The sequence below is a fragment of the Lepus europaeus genome, chromosome 17 (assembly GCF_033115175.1).
Source record: "Lepus europaeus isolate LE1 chromosome 17, mLepTim1.pri, whole genome shotgun sequence".
Taxonomy (NCBI): Eukaryota; Metazoa; Chordata; class Mammalia; order Lagomorpha; family Leporidae; genus Lepus; species Lepus europaeus.
This window is the reverse complement of record NC_084843.1, coordinates 80,056,910-80,077,491: the sequence shown is the minus strand read 5'-3', so window position 1 is coordinate 80,077,491 and position 20,582 is coordinate 80,056,910. Positions and strand designations below refer to the sequence as shown.

At 48.8% G+C, this 20,582-nt stretch overlaps 1 protein-coding gene across 1 annotated transcript in view; it reads left to right on the top strand.

The window, feature by feature from the left end:
- Positions 1–20,582, top strand: part of WASHC2C (WASH complex subunit 2C) — a 55,804-nt gene that overhangs the window by 4,428 nt on the left and 30,794 nt on the right. Inside the window, 9 exon segments of the mRNA XM_062215155.1 lie at positions 3,259–3,321; positions 7,786–7,959; positions 10,124–10,217; positions 11,421–11,482; positions 13,417–13,464; positions 15,847–15,954; positions 16,800–16,881; positions 19,189–19,307; positions 19,648–19,705. Coding sequence (XP_062071139.1) covers positions 3,259–3,321; positions 7,786–7,959; positions 10,124–10,217; positions 11,421–11,482; positions 13,417–13,464; positions 15,847–15,954; positions 16,800–16,881; positions 19,189–19,307; positions 19,648–19,705 — 808 coding nt within the window.

Here is a 20,582-nt window from a genome sequence, read left to right as displayed (position 1 = left end):
AACATTTTAATGCAGCTTTGAGATTTGGGTGGAGACTTAATTTTTTACTGTTCTCACTCCATTATATGACTATCATGCTTCATTTAACAATCCTCCAATATCAGGTTTTTTAATGAAATATTTAGTTTGTATAGAAAAATATGGAGATCAGCCACACATACTAAGACTATGCAGCCACTAGCATTAACCAATTTTAATATTTTGTCATATTTGCTTCATAGTTGCCAACTCCTTGGCTAAACATTGTGGGTAGGGGCTTGTTTGCATCTGTGCCTTAAGAGAGGGGTTTTTTTTTTTTTTTTTGGTCTAGAGAGGGTTGTGGTTTTTTTTTTTTTTTTTGTTATTTTTGACAGGCAGAGTGGACAGTGAGAGAGAGAGAGACAGAGAGAAAGGTCTTCCTTTGCCGTTGGTTCACCCTCTAATGGCTGCCGCGGTAGCGCGCTGCGGCCGGCGCACCGCGCTGTTCCGATGACAGGAGCCAGGTGCTTCTCCTGGTCTCCCATGGGGTGCAGAGCCCAAACACTTGAGCCATCCTCCACTGCACTCCCTGGCCACAGCAGAGAGCTGGCCTGGAAGAGGGGCAACCGGGACAGGATCGGTGCCCCGACCGGGACTAGAACCCGGTGTGCCGGCGCCGCAAGGCAGAGGATTAGCCTGTTGAGCCACGGCGCCGGCCTTTTTTTTTTTTTTTTTTTTTTTTTTTTTAAAAGCTACAGAGAGAAGTAGAGGCAGAGAGAGCTTCCATCTGCTGGTTCACTCTGCAAATGGCCGCAGTGGCTGGAGCTGAGCGGATCCTAAGCCAGGAGCCAGGACCCAGGAGCTTCTTCCAAGTCTCCTACGCAGGTGCAGGGGCCCGCATCTTCCACTGCTTTCCCAGGCACATTAGCAGGGAACTGAATGGGAAGTGGACTTGAACCAGCGCCCACATGGGATGCCAGTGCTCCAGACCAGGGCTATAACCCACTATGCCACAGGCTGGCCCCGAGAGGGTGTGTGTGGATGTGTGTGAGCACGGGAGTGTGTGTGTCAGTGGGCAGGGCCTTCATTTTCTTCCTAGACTTGTGTGTGAAGGTCCGTGCGTGTCCGTGTGTGTGTGTGTAGAAGGAATGAGGCTTCTGTGACGCTCTGAGTCTGTCTCTGGCCTCTGCCCTTTGCCCTTTGCCCTTTGCCCTTTGTTAGGACTCTGCTGTGTGGCAGTGTCCTGATCTTCAGCACCACAACCTTCTAGTTGCTTAGCTCTGGCCTTCCACTGTGCCCTGTGAATCTGAGGATTGTCCTGCAGTTTTGCTCCCTAGAAAATCATATAGCATTTGAGTGGTATTGCAAAGAGCGATAAATGTGGTGTTTGTTAATCTCCAATATACTCTTCACACCATGAGCATCTTATTGTTTATGCATTTATGATTCTTTTTCCTGAAACTAAATTTCAGGAAATAAAATTCTTGGATCAGAGGATATGAATATTTAGAAACAACCTTGATGAGATGGGCAGATATTTTTTAAAAGGTGGACAGAAGCTTGGGAAATGCTCACTGCTAGTGATGGTGACATCAAATGTGTGGCTAGTAGCCTGGATATAGCTATGCAGATTGTTAAAAAATGGTTTTGTCCTTGGACTTGGCAGTCATATTTTGGGGGAGCCAATGGGTATAAAAGGGTCCCAGGCCCAAGAATATTTACGTGTGCCTGTGTGTGCCTACATGTGCCTGTGTGTGCATACGTGTGCCTATTTTGAGCGTGGCCTCTTTGGTAACAACTGGAAATCTTAATATTCAGCACAGGAAACTTTCCAGTTAGTTATGGTAGAGGTTATGCCACAGACTGTTAGAGAGATGGTGGAAGAATTGAGTCAAATCCATAGGCATTGACCTAGAAAATGGTGTATGAGGCCATTCAGTGGGGCAGAGAAGTATGCATAGTATGAGCGTTTCTGTTTAAAAGCAGGAAGAGTAGAGGCATTCTGAATATGAGCAGGAACCCATACATCCTTGCATGAGAGCCTTGGGAAGACGAGATACAAGCAAACCGGCTTTGGACCAAGGGTTAGGTGGGCGTGGGAACTGTTTTTAAATACATCTCTTGGGTGTTTCTCCTTTGGCTTTTGTATTGATTTAAAGTTTCAAAAATTGAGATGTAGTTTGTATACCATAAAACTCACCCTCCATAAAAACATCTAGCTCAGTGGTTTCTAGTGTATTCATTAGGTTTTATAACCATGACCACTTATTCCAGAACCTTTTGGTCACCTCATTTATATTGACTTTTTATAACAAGCATATTGCTCTTCCAGTCGTTAAAAGTTTATCCTATTTTTTTAAAAAAATATTTATTTGAAAGAAACCCTTATAGAAAGGTGGAGGCAGAGAGAGAGAGAGGTCTTCCATCTGCTGGTTCACTGCCCAAATGGCTGCACTGGCTGGAGCTGGGCTGATCAGGAGTCTGAAGCTTCTTCCGGGTCTCCCACGCTCTCCCACGCAGGTGCAGGGGCCAAGGACTTGGGCCATCTTCTACTGCTTTCCCAGACCACAGCAGAGAGCTGGATCAGAAATGGAGCAGCCAGGACTCAATATGGGACGCTGGCACTGCAGATGGTGGCTTTACTCGCTATGCCACAGTGCTGGCCACTCCTCTCCGCCGAAAAAAAAAAAAGTTTAAAAAAAAAGGAACTTGCAGTGCATTGCTAGAGCAGTGGCTCTCTTTTAAGGGGAAAGGAAGTGTTGTCAGTCAGGTACCTGACCTTCTGGCAAATATGTGACAGGTTTCCCCGTCTGCTTTCCTGCAAATGAGATTATTAAAACTTTAAGCAGCAGAATGAACATAAGCGTTTCCTTTACTATTTCCTCGGGTCTGGTCACCTGCTTGATCAGTCACCCTGGTTGCTGCTGTCAGGAACCTCAGGTGAGAGCACCTGTATCCTAAGCCCCATCAGTGTTAGGAATTCGCTTATAGGAGCAGACGTGGACATGGGTCTCGCTGTTTCCACAACGTGGGTCAGCAGCAAGGTGAACTTTTCTCACGTTTCCTAGTCACTGGTATCTGTCACTGTGATTATTTCTAGTTTAATTCGTGGTGAAACAGCTGCTGTTCTTTGCCCTTTGCCCGCAACCCACTGGTGGTAGCCTCTGCCATTCGCCATTCATTGAATGACCACTTCTTTCCCCATGCCTGTCTCTTTTTTTCCTCCCGTGTACTAAACTCTGATGCTGGGATTTGTTATAATTAATGTTCTGACCTGAATGAATTTGCTTCCGTATGTAGCGCGTGTACGATGAAGAAGTGGAGGAGCCAGTCGTCAAGCCTGAAGCTGAGAAGACAGAGCAGGTACTTGTGTTAAGTCACCTTCCAGGAGAGTTTCTGACATTGAAGGGAGAGTGATAGAGAGGGGGGATGGGTGACATTGCACCTATCTGTTGAACATTTGTGTTTGTTTTTGTTATGTGATATGAGGAGAAGTTTATGGAAAAAATGAAATGAAAAGGTAAGTTTAGGTGCCCCAGACTTCAAATCCACACAGAATATGTATTTTTATGGACTTTTTGAAAACCTTGAATATCTGTGAATTTCAAATTCTTTTATACCCAGATAAGCTTACCTTAAAAAATACATTTTTAAAAAAATATTCAAAAGGGAAAGAGGCAGAGAGAGAGAGAGCGAGCTCCCATCTGCTCCCCAAATTGCTGTGACAGCCAGAGACTAGCCAGGCCAAAGCTGGAGCCAGGGACTCCATCTGGGTCTCTCTCCTGGGTTCCAGGGATCCAGCTACTCGAGCCAGCACTGCTGCCTTTCGGGTGCGCGTTAGCAGGAAGCTGGAGTTGGAAGCAGAGGCAGGACTCAAACCCAGGCACTCTGATATGGGATGCAGGCATCTTAACTGATGATTCTAGAAGCCTGCTCCCTGAATTAGCCTTTTCCATGAACCTTTTGAAATATCGTATAGCAAGGAATACTGAGTTCTGGCATCAGAACAGAGTTGAGGTCAGCAAGTTTTTTCTCTGAAAGGGCGAGATTGTAAATGTTACAGGTTCTGTAGGCCACGCAGATCTCTTTGCCTCCCCTCCCCCTAATCTTTTCCAGTCCTTTACACATGTAGAACCCGTTCATAGCCCGAGAGCTAATACAAAAGCAGGCCCTGGGCTGGACCGTAATTAGCTGACTTTGAACCAGAACATTGAACAGATGAGCTCTTCAGAGACCGCTGGCCTGTGTTTTCATGAGTGCTCCAATGCTTACTCCTACCAGATCAAGACGATTATCAGATGAAAACTAGCATAGCCCCCACGCACTCGAGAGCCTCACGCAAGCCACAGGTTTGTCAGCCCAGAGCACGGGGGCTGTGCCGGGACCACTTAGCAGCTCTTCATCAGACCACAGCGGGCTTGTGACTGGGAGTTGTTGCTGTCAAGAGATGACAGCCACTGGACGGCACACATTGGAGCTGCATGGCTGCTGCATGCTTGGGTGGTGGAGATGAGGAGGAGCTTCCTGGCATGGGAGAACAGGGACCCACTTCAAGGAGGAGACGAGTAGGGTGGAGGAAGAAGGGGCCAGCTTTTAAGGCAGTGAGTGAGGAGTGGTTCCAGCGCGCGAGAGTGCTGGGAGCTCGGGTTCAGAGTCAGGGATGTGCCTGGTAGTTTTTGGACTGAGTGTGTGGAAGACCAGGGAGGTTGGGCAGGAGCAGGGAAATGGGTGGGAGCTGGTGCTGGGTCTTGGAAACCAGGCTGCAGAATGGGGTGACAGCAGCTCCTGCGTGTCCTCTGTGGCTGCGTGTGGTGCAGGTGCCTCGGCGGCCGCCTTCCTCAGGATCATCGCGTCATTGCCCTGGCTGCAGATGAGGCGACCTGGGTGATGCTGACTTCCCAGCTCCCTGGCCGGGGGTCTGCCCTTTCCCCACCCCAGTTCACTGAAGCACAGCGCAACCTGAGCGAGCTTTCAGGGGTGGGGTGGGGTGGGTTGAAACAGTACTCTGATTTGATGAGAAATGTACATCATTTGAAAAGTTTGGTATTTCATCAGTAACGATTGCTTGTAACAGGTGAAGCATTCAGGTTAGGAAAGCATATTAGAAACCAACAACAGTTCATTTAGGAAAACTTTTTTTTTAAAGACTTATTATTTATTTATTTATTTATTTGAAAGTCAGAATTACAGAGAGAGAAAGAGAGAGAGAGAGAGGGAGGTCTTCCATCTGCTCATTCACTCCCCAGTTGGCTGCAATGGCTGGAGCTGCACCGATCTGGAGCCAGGAGCTTCCTCCTGGTCTCCTATGTGGGTGCAGGGGCTCAAGGACTTAGGCCATCTTCTCCTGTTTTCCCAGGCCATAGCTGAGAGCTGGATCAGAAGTGGAGCAGCCGGGACTTGAACCGGCGGCCATATGGGATACTGGCACTGCAGGTGGTGGCTTTACCCGCTACACCACAGTACCGGCCCCAAGAAAACTTTCTCAGAAAAGGTTGTTTTATTTTTAATGGCACTCAAGAATTTGCTAACCATTCAAGTGCAATAATGTGTGGTGGGGAAGTTGATGTGGTGCAGCAGGTTAACCCACTGCTGGGATGCTGGCTTCCCCTGTAGGAGCATTGGTTTGAGTCTCGACTGCTCTGCTTCTGATCCAGCTCCCTGCTAATGCCCCTGGGAAGCAATGAATGGCAGCTCAAGTGGTTGAGTTCCTGCCACCCATGTGGGAGACCTGGATGGGATTCCTGTCTCCAGCTCTGGCTGTTATAGCCATTTGGGAGAGTTAACTAGCAGGTGGAAGATTCCAGCCCCCCCCCCCCCCACTCTGCCTTTCAAATGAATGAACAATCTTTAAAATATGTATGGTTAACACCAAATCAGGGGTAAATTTGAAAGTAATAGGTGTTTAGTGAACTCTTCTTAAAAATTTTCAAGACCTTTATTTGAAAGGCAGAGATCTCCCATCTTCTGGTTCCTTCCCCAAATACCAGCAGCAGCCAGGGCAGGGCCAGGCTGCAGCCTGGAGCTGGGAACTCGGTCCTGCACTCAAGGCAGGGACCCAAGTACTTGAGCCGTTGCCGGCTGCCTCCCAGGGGGTGCGCTGGTAGGAAGCTGGAAGCAGGAGTGGAGTCAGGACTTGAACTCAGCCTCTCTGATGTAGGCTGGGAGCATCCAAGGAGCATCTCAACTGCCACAGCAAATACCCACCTCTTAGCTGTCTTTTTAAAGTTATAAGGTATTTATTTTATAAACTTGTTTTCACAGACTCAGTACAATATTAACTGTTGGACTGTGAACTAAGCATACCTGAATAGACCAAGATGCAACAAAACAAAAACACCTTAGAAACAGTGCCCATATGGATGGCGACACTTCAGGCCAGGGCTTTAACCCATTGTGCCACAGTGCTGGCCCTGAAAACGTCCATATTTGAGGTAGAAGACTGAACTACTCATAGAGAGTTTTCGCCCTGCGGCCTGCAGAATAATTCTCTCTGGTTGGCTCCTTCTGTCAGTTTGTGTCAGCTTCTAGAACATTGGTGAGGAGGGGAAATGATACGAGATGTCGTCCCTGTGTTCTCGTAACTATGGATGCTTGTGGTTGAGGGGACTGTCACTGAGACTTGCCACTGTTAGCAGAGACCTGTGGAAAACTTCATAAACAGGTTGGTGACATGAGCAGACTGTATTTTTCAGGGTGAGCACTGTTCGAGAGAGATCCAGAGACTAGAGGTGAAACGGACTCTCTCTCAGTGAACAACGAATTCATAAAACAACTGTAGGTGGCCGTTTTATTTTGCAGTTGTAATTGACAACTGACATCTCTGGCTGGAATGCAGCCAGGCCTTCAGAGCCTTGGGTTTAGTACCTGTGGATTCAGCCAACTGCGGGTTGAAAAAAAAATCAGGTCTGTATGGAACATGTACAGAGTTTGTTTTGTCATGATTCCCTACACTATTCAGTACAGCAACTGGTTCCATCACGTTTACATTGTGTTAGATCATTGTGAGTGATCCAGAGACAATTGCACATCCCAGGGAAGATGTGGACTCAGTTCTCTGTGGGTACTAAGAAATGATTGTATTTTCTTCTAAGTCTTACCTCCTAAAATGCTCCAAACCACCATTCTTGACCACGCAGTGTGGGCACAGTGAATCCACAAGCCTGGGCTGTGTGTTGCTGCAGGGTCAGGGGAGGGTCTTGCCAGTCATTGGAAGGGAAACTTGTGCAGTTGTGCCTCAGTAGCCAAGGGGGACTGGTCCCAGGACTCCCAAAGGTCCCGGGATCCACTGATACTCGGGTCCCTCCTGTGAGATGGCATGGTGTCTGTACACAACCTGCAGCATCTCTAGACGACTTAGGGTAGCCGAGGCAGTGCACATGCTGTGTGAAGAGCTGTTAGCACCGTATCGTTTAGGGAACAGTGACAGGAAAAGGTCTCTATACTGCCGTACAGATGCAATGTTTCTTTCTAATACTCCCAGTTTGCATTCGGCTGCTTCCGCAGGTGTGCAGCTCCTGGTTATGGAGAGCCGTCTGTACTTCTGATTTTGTAGAATCATTTTACGATGAGACTGGAGCTCTGGGATCTTGGGATCTTAGATCATTTGCTGCATGTCCAGAAAGTGTCAAACTTGAGATTTAAGGCTTTTTTCAGTCTCACTGCAAAGTTTGGCCAAGGTATTCAACATATCTGACTCGTGTTAACATTTTTAATTAAGATCGTTTTATTAGAGTGTGAGGCCAAGCTTTAGGAACATTCACAGTATTTTATTGGGGTGGTATTAATATGTTAAAGAGCCATAAAGAATGTTTTCTTTCTTTTTGATAGGAAAAGACCCGGGAACAGAAGGAAGTAGATCTGATTCCCAAAGTCCAAGAGGCCGTGAACTATGGGCTACAAGTATTGGACAGCGCCTTTGAGCAACTTGACATCAAAGCAGGAAACTCTGACTCTGAGGAAGACGATGCTAATGAGCGGGTGGAGCTGATCCTGGAACCAAAGGTGCAGACATCAGTTTACTTGTCTGTCATGGCACCTGTTCTGTCTTGGGTACCCTCCTGGGGCACATATGGTCAGCAAGCGTGGACTTACCTCTGGGAAGCTAGCGTATCACTTGGCAGTCTAGTGTTGACTGCATCAGAAAGACTGGTTTACACGGGCCTTAGTTGAGCCCTGATGAGGTCTGAGGCCCCTGAGTTGGGGACACAGAAGTGCAGGGTGTGGCTCCTCCTAACGGTGCTGGGTACAGTGGTACCAGACAGGAGGCATTTACATGAGTGATCATCAGCTGTTTTGAGGAAGAATTGACTTCTAGCTGGGATCCTAGGACAAAGATGAGGGTTGAATTTTTTTTTTCTAAACTCGAGCAATTTTATATATATGCGTATGTATATATATATATATATTTTTTTTTTCTTTTTACAGGCAGAGTTAGTGAGAGAGAGAGATAGAGAAAAAGGTCTTCCTTCCTTTGGTTCAACCCCCAATGGCTGCTGTGGCAGGCGCGCTGCGCCTATCCGAAGCCAGGAGCCAGGTGCTTCCTCCTGGTCTCCTATGTGGGTGCAGGGCCCAAGCACTTGGGCCATCCTCCACTGCACTCCTGGGCCACAGCAGAGAGCTGGACTGGAAGAGGAGTAACCGGGACAGAATCCGGCGCCCCAACTGGGACTAGAACCTGGGGTGCCGGCGGCGCAGGCAGAGGATTAGCCTAGTGAGCCGCGGCGCTGGCTCTTTATTTCTATTTTTAAAAGTTGTATATATTTATGATGACTAACATGTATTAAAATATATGTGTACTGTGGAGTGGGTTAAGCTAATTAACTTACTGGTTACCTCTCATACTTATTTTTTGTGATGAAGGACACTTAAAATCTGATTTTTAAGAATGCAATGCATTGTTATTAGCCATTGTCACCACTGAACTAACCCCTGCTGTCTCCCTGGAATTCTGGATCCTTTAACCAACATCTCCCCGGTGTACCCTCCCCTCTTTTTACAATGAAGATGGGATTTGACATGGGGTGTGGAGTGCGAGGAGGCCTGTGAGAAGCAGAGAGTACTGGGAACCCGCAGTTCTGCGGCTGGGCTGAGATTGCAGAAGGGCTGCAAGGCGTCCGGGCTGGCTGCTGCGCTGGGCGTTGCAGGCGAAGCTGCCGTGAGCATTCTGGAACAGGCTGCCCATTAACCCAGCAGCTGCTCGTTGCTTTACTCTTGCTCAGATCGTCACGCAGGGGCCACGCAGTCAGTCCCTTGGAACACTGGCTGTGCGTCCATCCCTTTTCCTTATTTGCTTCCTGCTGGCAAACGTGCTGCAGGCACTCGGGGGTGGAGCTGCCGTGTGACTCAGCTGTGTCCACCAGCTTGACCTAGGACTGGACTTTTAGACGTTAATGGGTTTTTACTTTTATTTGTTTTTTTTTTTTTAAAGATGTATTTTTATTTATTTGAAAGGCAGAGTCACAGAGAGGGTAAGACAGAGATCTTCCACCTGCTGGTTCACTCCTCAGATGGCCACAACAGCCAGCTCCTGAAGCCAGGAGCCTGGAGTTTCTTCTAGGTTTCCCATGTGGGTTCAGGGACCCAAGCACTCAGCCATCTTTTGCTGCTTTCTCAGGCACATTAGCAGGGAGCTGATAGAAAATGGAGCAGCCAAGTTTTGAACCAGCACCCACATGGGATGCTGGTGTTACAGGTGACAGCTTAACCCGCTACACCCCAACACCAGCCCTGGAAGTAATGAAATTTTTTTTAAAGATTTATTTGAAAGAGTTACACAGAGAAGAGGAGAGGTCTTTCATCTGATGGTCACTCTCCAATTGGCCGCATGGCCGGAGCTGCACTGATCCGAAGCCAGGAACCAGGAGCTTCTTCCAGGTCTCCCACGTGGCTGCAGGTGCCCAAAGACTTGGGCCATCTTCTTCTGCTTTCCCAGGCTATAGCAGAGAGCTGGATCAGAAGTGGAGCAGCCAAGTCTTGAACTGGTGCCTATATGGGATGCCGGTGCTTCAGGCCATGGCGTTAACCCACTGCGCCACAGCGCCGGCCCCAGTATCATTTGTTTCTGTCACTTGTTTGGAGTAATCTGATGGAATTAAAAAGGCAAGAGAAAGTCTTTTATTTTTGTGTGTCCATATGTAGTTGTTTTTTTTCCCATTCCTGTTGACAGGACCTGTACGTGGATCGACCTCTGCCTTACCTGATTGGCTCGAAGCTGTTCATGGAGCAGGAAGATGTGGGGCTGGGGGAGCTGTCCAGTGAAGGTGCTGTTCCCCCATGGGTGCCCGGGGTGCTCTCAGCTGTCCTGTCTTGCTTCACTTGTTGCCTTTCAGTCATCTCCAACACTGCACCAAGTTGTAAGAATAGTGCGAAGAACTCCCATTTACCGTACATCCAGGATTCCTTTTTTGTTTTTTATGGTTTTGTTTGTTTATTTGAGAGGCAGAGTTACATACAGAGGGAGAGACACAGAGAGAGAGATAGGTCTTGCATTTGCTGGTTCACTCCCCAAATGGCCTCAACAGCTGGAGCTGGGCCGATCTGGAGCCAGGAGCTTCCTCCATCACCTGGGATCTAAGTTGTTGACATGCTAACTTTATTTATCATTCTCCCCAAGTGAACATAATATGTCTCTCAGATCCGGATTGAGAGACATCATGTCCCATTACTCTTAAGTGTTAGTTTGTTTAATTTGTTTTATTTATTTGAAAAGCAGAGTGGCAGAGATTTTCTGTCTGCTGGTTCATCCTCCCAAATGGCCACAGTGGCTAGGTCTGGGCCAGGCTGAAGCCAGGATCCAGGAACTCCATCTGGGTCTCCCACATGGTTGGCAGGGGTAAAAGTTCTTGGGCCATCTTCCTCTGCTCTTTGAGACACGTTAGCAGGGAGCTGTATTGGAAGCAGAGTATCCAGACCCGAACCAGCACTCCAGTGTGGGGTGCTGGCATTGCAAGCAATGGCTTAACTTGCTGAACTACAATGCTGGCCCCATTTCTGTATTTTCTAAGAACAAGGATATTCTCTTACCTAACCTAGGGTAGTTGTCAAAATCAGGACATTTTTCTGGCCGTCATACTGCTACATCATCGTCATTCGTATTCAGATTTTGCCGGTAATGTCCTTTGTAGTTTCTGTTTCCGCTGGTCCAGACCCCAGTCCAGGCCTACTCCCAGCATGTAGTAGCACGTCTGTCATTCATCCTTCATCTGGTCCAATTCCTAGGCTGTCTTGGTTTTTTATGACACCTTGGAAGAGCACAGACCAGTTTATTTTCTTGGTAAGGAAGCATCTGGTGGGGAAATAACATTGAGACTGTGTAGATGTCGTGACACTTTCGATTCCAGCAAATGAGTATAGATGGCTTTGTCAGAATCTCGGATGCCCTTGCGCAGTGGCTTGTGCTTTTCCGTGAAGCTGAGGACATCTCTGGTGACCGTGCCATTAATCCCGACCTCTCTTCTGGACAGAAGGTTCCGTGGGCAGCGATCGAGGCAGTATTGTGGACAGCGAGGAGGAGAAGGAAGAGGAGGTAAGGACGCCGTGACATGACCGCATCTTGTGAGCAGGAGCCTGTCCAGCAGGCTGAGTAGGTACCAAATTCATTAACTAGTGGTCTGTTTTCATCAAGCTGAGCACGTACCATCTTCGTGAGCTAGCGCTCTGTTTACGTAAAGCTGCTCAGTAGAAGCCATCGTCAGGAGTTTTCTCCTTGGGTTAGATTTCTTTTTGGTCTAGGGTCCAAAAACAATGAAAACTGCTTTAGTTTTTTTTAGCCATGACCCTTCCTGCCACCACAGCACCTAACCCTTCCTCCTGGGATATTTTGAGGAGGGCAGCGTAGCTATTCCTGTGGAATCCCGGCCTGAGACCCAGTCTTGGAGTATGTTCTATCTTCAGATAATTCTAGGGCAAAGAAATATTCGTTTAAAACTTTCCTTACTTTTGGCCGGCGCCGCGGCTCAGTAGGCTAATCCTCCGCCTTGCGGCGCCGGCACACCGGGTTCTAGTCCCGGTCGGGGCACTGATCCTGTCCCGGTTGCCCCTCTTCCAGGCCAGCTCTCTGCTGTGGCCAGGGAGTGCAGTGGAGGATGGCCCAAGTCCTTGGGCCCTGCACCCCATGGGAGACCAGGATAAGCCCCTGGCTCCTGCCATTGGATCAGCGCGGTGCGCCGGCCACAGCGCGCCTACCGTGGCGGCCATTGGAGGGTGAACCAACGGCAAAAGGAAGACCTTTCTCTCTGTCTCTCTCTCACTATCCACTCTGTCTGTCAAAAAAAAAAAAACTTTCCTTACTTTCACACCATAAAATCTACACCAGAGGATGCCTAGAGCAGTTTTGCTTTGCTTCCGTCTCCAGCGTCTTCACATTCACAGCACGTAATCTTTTTTTTTTTCTTTTAATTTTAAAGTTTTGTTTATTTGAAAGGCAAGGGAGACAGAGAGAGAGAGAGAGAATGAGATCTCCCATTTTCTGGTCCCCTCTCCAAGTGCCTGTGGCAGCTGAGGCCAGGGCAGACCCGGCAAGCCTAAAGCCAGGAGCCAGGAATCCAATCCGAGTCTCCCACACGTATGGCAGGGACACAGGGGCTCGAGCCGTGACCCGCTACCTCCGGGGATGTGCAGTAGCAGGAAGCTGGAATGAGGGGCGGAGCTGGGACTCCATCAAGTCACTCTAATGTGGAATGTATATGCCCCAAGCAGCAGGCCAAACACCTGCCCCCACAGAGCGTCATCTGACTCATAGTCCAGGGTCCCCGAGTCTGTGGGCCCTCACCACACGAGCATCTGGCTGGAGTTGTCCCTTCAACAACGCTGTTCACTGGCTGGTGATCAGTGCTTGTACAAGTTCTCAATGTCTCAGCAGACTCTGCTGTGTGCCTGTGCCTGTTTTCTCATCACCCTCTGTGTCTCCTCTCCTACCATCCCTGCTCCAGCCTCAAGGAAAACCTAGCTTTTTCCAGCTAACCTTGCTGGGATAGATGGCCATTAGCTGAATCATTTGTTTTTAGCTGTCGCCGTTGATTGTGGCCCTTTTAGTGGATTGCTGGTAGCAAATACCATTGTTCCTTTCTTGGGCCTGAGGAAGCAGCTATCTTAGCTCTTCGGAATATGCAGAGCGGTTTCCAAATGTAAAATAACACAAAGCAACTTTAGGTGTTTTCATTAATTTAATGTGCGACTCTCCCTTTCAATCTGAGGAGTAGAGCTGGAAGTGCGGAGGTGTTTAAATGAAGCACAGAAGTTAGGTGTTGGCAGGGAGCAGCCCTTTGCCACATTGCCAGCTCCTGCTCGTGGGCGCTCCTTGATCCCTGGGTGACAGAGTGGGGTCAGTGGCAGAAACTGGGCCGCAGCCTTTGCACACGGGGCAGCATCAGTTTGCCCCTGACACTTAGACCTGAAATCATTCTGTGCTCCTCAGTGAAGCCTGTGTTAATGACAAAGCCTTTTTCTCCCCTCCCACAGGAATCCGATGAAGATTTTGCCAATCAAAGTGACAATGATCAGAACCAGGTAAGGCCCTGCATCGAAGCAACTTTGTTTTCAACTTCTAACTGAAGCTTAGCTGTAGACTTAAAATCCCTTGATTGAGAGCTAGTGAGGGTTTTTCTTTAAGCACTTGATGCATTGAGGACTTTGGTGTTCTTTCTGTAAGTTGTACTTTCCAAATTGTCTCTTTTTCTGAGACATCAGAGAGGGTAAGAAGCACAGTTGAGAAACAGAGCCTCTGAGAGGTTCATTCCACCTCACTCAGCTGCCACACTGAAGACAAGGCTGCAGGAACACTGGCAAGCGCTGGTTCACAGATGAACATCTGGCCATTTTGTTGGCACACAGTTAACTGCCGCTGTGTATCTCCCTCTAAGGACATACTGTTCTCAGAACGGGCATTGTCTCGTGTTAGTAACATGTGAATTTCCTTGTCATTTTAAACAGTCTCTATAATTTGCTTTGTGAATTTCTGCATTTTTAAATGTGCCTTTTTGTGAGACTGTCAGCGACTCTTAAGTGGGAGAAGCAGGCCTAGAGTTCTGTTTTTGAGGTACGCTGCTCTCGGTGTTGTCACACGTAGAAGCGTCTGCGTCTGTGAACTGTTTCTTGGGAATACGAGGTGGAGTCACATGTGAGTGGGCTCGTGGTACCCCTGTGTGATGGATGCTCCATGGTACAGATCGTGACCCCATTTTGCTACATTGTCATCAGCATGGGGCCGGTCATGTCAGCTAGATGTTTGTTTTGCATACCAAGGGTACTCCACAAGTTCATGGAAAATGGAATGAAAAGATAAGGTCATTTGGGTACAGAAAGTTTTGTATTCATGAATGTTATTAGTCTCTAATTTTAACACTATTTTTGGAAAATATTTCTGTGGACTTTATACCTAGATAATTTTTGAACAGTGCAATACAGTGATTAAAAGCATTGATGTATTCAGTGGTTTTTATGGAGAGTTTTTTAAAAAGCTCCTACATGTTACGAAAAAAACTATACACAGGCTTCCGATTTTTTTTTTTTTTTTTGCCTCAAACATAAACTGATCCTTCCATTTTTCCACAAACGTTTTGAAGTACCTTTCTGTTAAAGGTAGAGTGGTTTCATACACCACAGCTAGTGGCAGAGTTGTAATGATTAAATTAGAGCATGTGAAATGATTTTAGCAAAGTGCCTGGCGCAAATTACTGATTTAAGCATTTAAAAAAATGTTTACAGTAGACATACGTGTACCAGTGGGTAGATTTGGAAAATTAGAACATGACAGATCAGGCTAGGTGTGAGCCCTCCAGTCCTCATCTGCACATGTTCTCCCGAGGTGTGACCAGAGTTGTGGTCTGTGAGTGTCTATGCAGGTCATTTCCTTTGTTTTCACTAATCTGTGTGCATAGAGATGGTAGGGGTGAATACGTGGGGGCCAAGGGCAGGTGTCACCCTGGATTTGCCATTCTGAAATTCTTTACTTGACCTGCCTTTTTTCTTTTAACCTACTCAGGATTCTTTGTTTTTTAGTTTCTAAAATGTATTTGGAAGGCAGAGAAAGAGAGAGACCAACAGACAGAGATCCAACTGCTGGCTTGATCCTGCAAATGCTCACAACAGCCCGGACTAAGCCAGGCAGAAGCCAGGAGCTGGGAACTCAATTCAGGTCTCTCGTGTGAGTGACAGGGATCCAGTACTCCAGCCGTTACTTCCTGCCCCTCAGAGTGTGCCTTAGTAGGAACCAGAGCTGGGACTTGAACCCAGGTACTCCAGTATCGGATCTGGGCATTCCCAGCAGGGTCTTAACTGCTGAGCCAAAACTTTTTTATTTATTTTCATTTTATTCAAGAGTCAGATTTCCCCTTGGCTGGTTTACTCTCCCAATGTCCACAATAGCTAGGGCTGGTCCAGGCTGAAACTGGGAGCCGGGAACTTAATCTGTGTCTCCCATGTGGGTGGCAGGGACCCAAGTACTTGAGCCATCAGCTTCTGCTGTCCAGGGTGTGCCTGAGTAGGAAGCTGGAATCGGGCCCTGAGCCAAGACTAGGACACAGGTACACTGATAAGGGCTGCAGCTATCCAAGTGTCGTGTTAACGGCTACTCCACATACCTACCGCTAGTATGCTTACGAAGATAAGACTGTACTTTGTTTTTATTTCTCTAGTGATGGGCATTTTGAATGTTTCAGTGTTTCACGTTTATGTTCTTGCTGTTCTCCTTGGTAAAGGGTGCAATGCTTCTCTGGATTCTTGGGTAGTGTTGTGCGGGCACATTCTAGCACATGCGTGCTGTGCACGCTCATCGTCATCGTGTTAAGAAGTCGTTCCCTTTTCAAAGCAGGCACCTGGAGGCAGGGTGTCAGTGGCTCCCCAGCCTGACGACAGCCTCCAGAGCTCTAACCTGGCCTCTTACACTCCCAGCACGCGGCGCAGAGGAGCGACGAGGAAGAGGATGACGACGGCTGTGACCTCTTCGCTGACTCTGAGAAGGAGGAGGACATCGAGGAGGCCGATGGAAATTCCAAGCCTGTAAGGGAGTGTGTAGCTGGAATCGTGTGGCCCTGGCTCACCCGTGGGCCCTAGGCCTCATTCCTCGCATGGCCGCTTGTATTTGCAGCCTACTCATGTTCCATGGTGTCTGCATTTTCACTTACGTGCTTGAAAATAATTGCCTTGAACGTACCACTTTCTAGTCCAGCTGTGATGACTCCACAAGGCAGGCAGATCATTCCGAGTAGATTCAATTCCAGGGGGTTATTTGGTTTGTTTTGTTTTGTTTCAGGATTTCTTTATTCGTTTGAAAGAAGGAGAGGGGGAGAGAAAGAAAGAAAGAGAGATTTGGATCTTAACATGTGCTTGCTCATTCCCCAAATGGCTGCAACAGCTGGGGCTAGGCCATGCCAAGGCCAGGAGCCAGGAACACCATCCAGATCTCCATAAAGTACTTGGGCCATCATCTGCTGCTTTTCCAGGTGCCTTAGCAGGACCCTGGATCGGAAGCAGAGTCACTGAGACTTGAACTAGCACTTGCATATGGGATGCCCATGTTGCAAGCAGTAGCTTAACCCCCGGTACCACAGTTCCTGCCTCTCCTCCTGAGTGCCTTGTTCGAGTTTTCTGATTCAAATTTTCAAGTATCAAAGTGAAGTATTAATGAATATGAAAGTAAAGTGTTTCCCCCTGAGAGGCACATTTTATGAGTCCTGTTCCTTGAGTGATCTGAAGAGAGTGTAAATCCCTTTAATTGAAATGTAATGTCTCCTCAGTTCAGTTTCTCTGCTGTTGCACATTTAATTTTGTGTGGTGTCCAAAAATAACGTACACTAGTTTAGCCTGTTAGAAAAATGGATTCTCTTGGTCTCTCCTGCCTGTAGAAAAGACCTACATCCTTTGCTGATGAGCTGGCAGCACGAATCAAAGGAGACGCCCCAAGCCGGCTGGAAGAGGAACAGACAGGTGGGCACCAGGACGAGTTAATGGGGGTGGTTTGTGGGTGACACCCGGGACCCTCTACTGGTTTCACCAATGGTAGAACTAGTGGGCTTTAAAGATTTATTTACTTATTTAAAAGAGTTATACAGAGAGAGGAGAGACAGAGAGAGAGGTTTTTGTTTGTTTGTTTGAAAGAGTTAGAGAAAGAGAGAGTTCCGGGGGAGAGAGAGATCATCCATCTGCTGGTTCACTCTCCAGATGGCCACAATGGTCCTGGTTGGGCTAAGCCGAAGCCAAGAGCCAGGAGCTTCATCTGGGTCTCCTGCACGGATAAAGGAGCCCAAGCACTTGGATCAACCTCCGCTGCAATCAACCTCTGCTGCTTTCTCAGGCCGTTAGCAGGGAGCAGGATTGGAAGTGGAGCAGCCAGGACTCGAACTGGTGCCCTATGGAATGCCAGTCTCTCAGGCAGGGATTCACCCGCTACGCCACAGTGCCAGCCGCCAAGCTCCTTCCTTAGTGACTGGGAAGCACAGGGCATCAATTGTGGTTCCCACTGTTTGCTCTGTACACTGCCTGTGAAAACGGCACACCATGGACCCCACAGGGGAATCGCCTGTGGGCGTGACTGCGTATCTGTTCATAAACCTTCTCAGGCACCACCGGGTCCTCCAGAGCACCATGGCACCAGGGAAACGTCCCTGGCTTCACATTGACTCCCATCCATTGGCTCAAACTAAAATGCACTGCAGGGTACGTCCTAGTCACTGAGCAGGGTGGGAAGTTTCCCGGATCACTCTCTCACGCAGGCAGCCCTGGTGTGCTCGGGCTGCCCACGTTCCAGGCAGGTATTTGGAGTGCCGCCTCTGGTGCTCGGGTGGGGCTGACCTGCACTAGGCTTGTGAGTAGGAGGATGACAGATGTTTTATAAAGGGTCAGGGTAGAGCATGTGGGGGGTCTAAAGAAGGGCTGTCAGAGAAGGTCAAGGTATAATGTACAGTGCCAGGGGGAGGGTGGGGTGGTGAGAGGTTGACTAAACAGTAGTGGCTCGATAGGAGCAAGAAGTCCTGGGCTTCTGTTGCATAGTTAGTGACTGCAAATTCCTGTGTTACAGTAGATGGGGCTGGCACTGTGGCGTGGTAGGCTGAGCATCTGCTGCGGTGCTGGCATCCCATACAGGTTCCTGTTTGCGTCCCGGCTGCTCCTTTTCTGATCCAGCTCTTTGCTTATGGCCTGGGAAAGCAGTGGAAGATGACCCAAGTGCTTGGGCCCCTAGACCTGTATGGGAGACCCAGAAGGGGCTCCTGGCTCCTGGCTTTGGATCAGCCCAGGTCTGGCTGTTGTGGCCATTTGGGGAGTGAACCAGTGAATGGAAGATCTCTCTCTCTCTCTCTGTCCCTCTCTCTGTAACTCTGCCTCTCAAATGAATAAGTCTTTAAAAAAATTTTATAAACTGTTACATAATATACATATATACCATTTTTATGTTTGTTACAATTTGCTTAATACAAAAAAAGAATCCACATGGAGATAGTAAGGGCAGACTGCGTGTTGTTGAAACCGTACCATATCCTTCAGGCCTTACAATCAGGAGGAGCGAACCCTCAGAAGACGTGGGCCGAGGGGAAGGGCGAGAGCTCCCCTTGAGATGGGAGGCCTCCTCCTCCCCCGCCGCTGCTTCCTGTATTTCTGGGAGCCTATTGACTCGGAAACTTGGCCGACACAATTCATGACGCGCTGCTTGCCGTGCTGAGGACCCGGGTCTGGCTCATTCACTTTCTCAGAGCAGCTGAAAGCCTGTTTTTTTAGGGGGGTGGTTCTAGGATTAGTGGTGGGATAGAGTGAGAATGCCTGTGGGTCTGCATCACCAGCATCTGTAGCACTTAGGTCTCCCTGGACTTCTCTGGAAGTCTGGAAACTGGGGCTCTCCGGCATTTGCTTCCTATCAAGGGCATGTCGCGTCATTGCATGTTCAGCAGCAGTGTCCCCTCCAGTCCCCTCCTGGCCGTGTCAGTCTGCAGGTCACTTTTCAGTTGGTCTTTACATCCTTAGCGGGACAGGATCTGGGGGCAGATGAACCGAGTGTTTCAGAATAAACAGGTCCACGTGGAGGGAGAGTGCTTCGAGGCTTCACCCCATCCGTTCTAGGCTGTGCAGGACCTGTTGAGGGACTCAGGCCACGTCCCGTGGCTTGTGCTTGCCCTTGAACTCTCCTTGTGAAATACAGGTCCATGAGCTCCGTGCCACTGTTGGTGCAGAGATGGCCCGCGGGGATCCGAGTCCAAACCCATTGTGAACCCTGCCTGGACATCGTTGTTTTCTGTTCTCTAGATGACGACGATGGTTTGTTTGCACCCCCTAAGCTGACCGACGAAGACTTCTCCCCGTTTGCTTCCAGAGGCGGCCTGTTCAGTGGCGGGCAGGGACTTTTCGATGATGAGGATGAGGAGGTGAGTCCGGGCGACGCCGCAGCACTCCCTCCCTGCCGCAGGGTGCGCTCCTCAGGAATCCATAGGCTTTGGTCTTTCAGTGGGGAACAGTGACTTCCTGCTTGTGAATTGCTTCTGGGGACATTGAAAGAACATGTTTAGGAGCTGTGTCTACTCGAGAGTCAGCCAGGACTGGACCGAGGCCACAGCTGGTCTGCGCGTGGCAGCCGATTCTCTCCAGGACAGTGAATGTGCAGCTTCCCATTTCACGGGCTCCTTTACGTTTTGTAGATTCCAAATCCTGATCACACTTGCACTTGGCCCCCTACATGAAATATTTCTTGTCCCCCCCGCATTGCAGAGTGACCTGTTCACTGCCACGCCACGGGAGCAGCAGAGCCAGGCCCCTGTGCACGAAGGTGAGCTGGGGCCGGGACCTGGGCTGCCTCTGCTGCTCGGCGCGCCGAGTCCCCAGAGCTGTGTCGTTCCCAGCAGGAGTAGGTGGGGCCCCGGAGGTGCTTCTCAAGCTGTGTTCCGTTGTCCAGCAAGAAGCTTGAACCAGCTAAAAGCTAAATCCTCAGGAGTTTATGTCTTGGGGAAACCTGTGCTGTCTCTAAACCCATGTCTCAATATTTCCTTTCTCAGCAGAGAATTCATCCAAACGTCAGGAAAAGTACATGATAGCAGTGCGGAGGGTATTTTTAGTTTAGTGAAGTTGAATTTGAAGGAACATTGCTAATATTCTCTCTGTAGGTTGGAGATCAGTAATTCCCTGTCTCAGCCTGCATTAAACAATCTGTTGCGTGTTTTGTTTTCATTTTTACTTACTTGACAGACAGGGCTCACATCTGCTGTTTCACTCCCAGGCGTCCCAGATGGCTGAGGCTGAAGCCGAGAGTCGGGAACTCAACCCTGTTTCCCCCTGTGGGAGGCAGGAACCCCATTACTTGAGGCATCACCTCTGCCTCCCAGGGTCTGCGTTAGCAGGAAGATAGTCAGGAGCCAGAGCTGGATCTTAAGCCGGGAGCCCAGAACTCAGATCTTCCATGTGGGAGGCAGGGATCCACGGACTCGAACTGTCACCTGCCTCCCCAGGTGCACATTAGCAGGAAGCTGGAATAGGGTGCGGGGCTGGCACGTGGACTCAGGTACACTGCAGACGTCCTAGTGGCATTGGTGGCTGAGCCTCCTTTCCGTCTTTCCTCTTACAGTCTGCGTATTTTTCACTGCTGTCCCAAAGCTGTTGCTACTTTTTTTGGTCATTATTTGTGTCATCTAACCTCTGGGGGTAAAGCT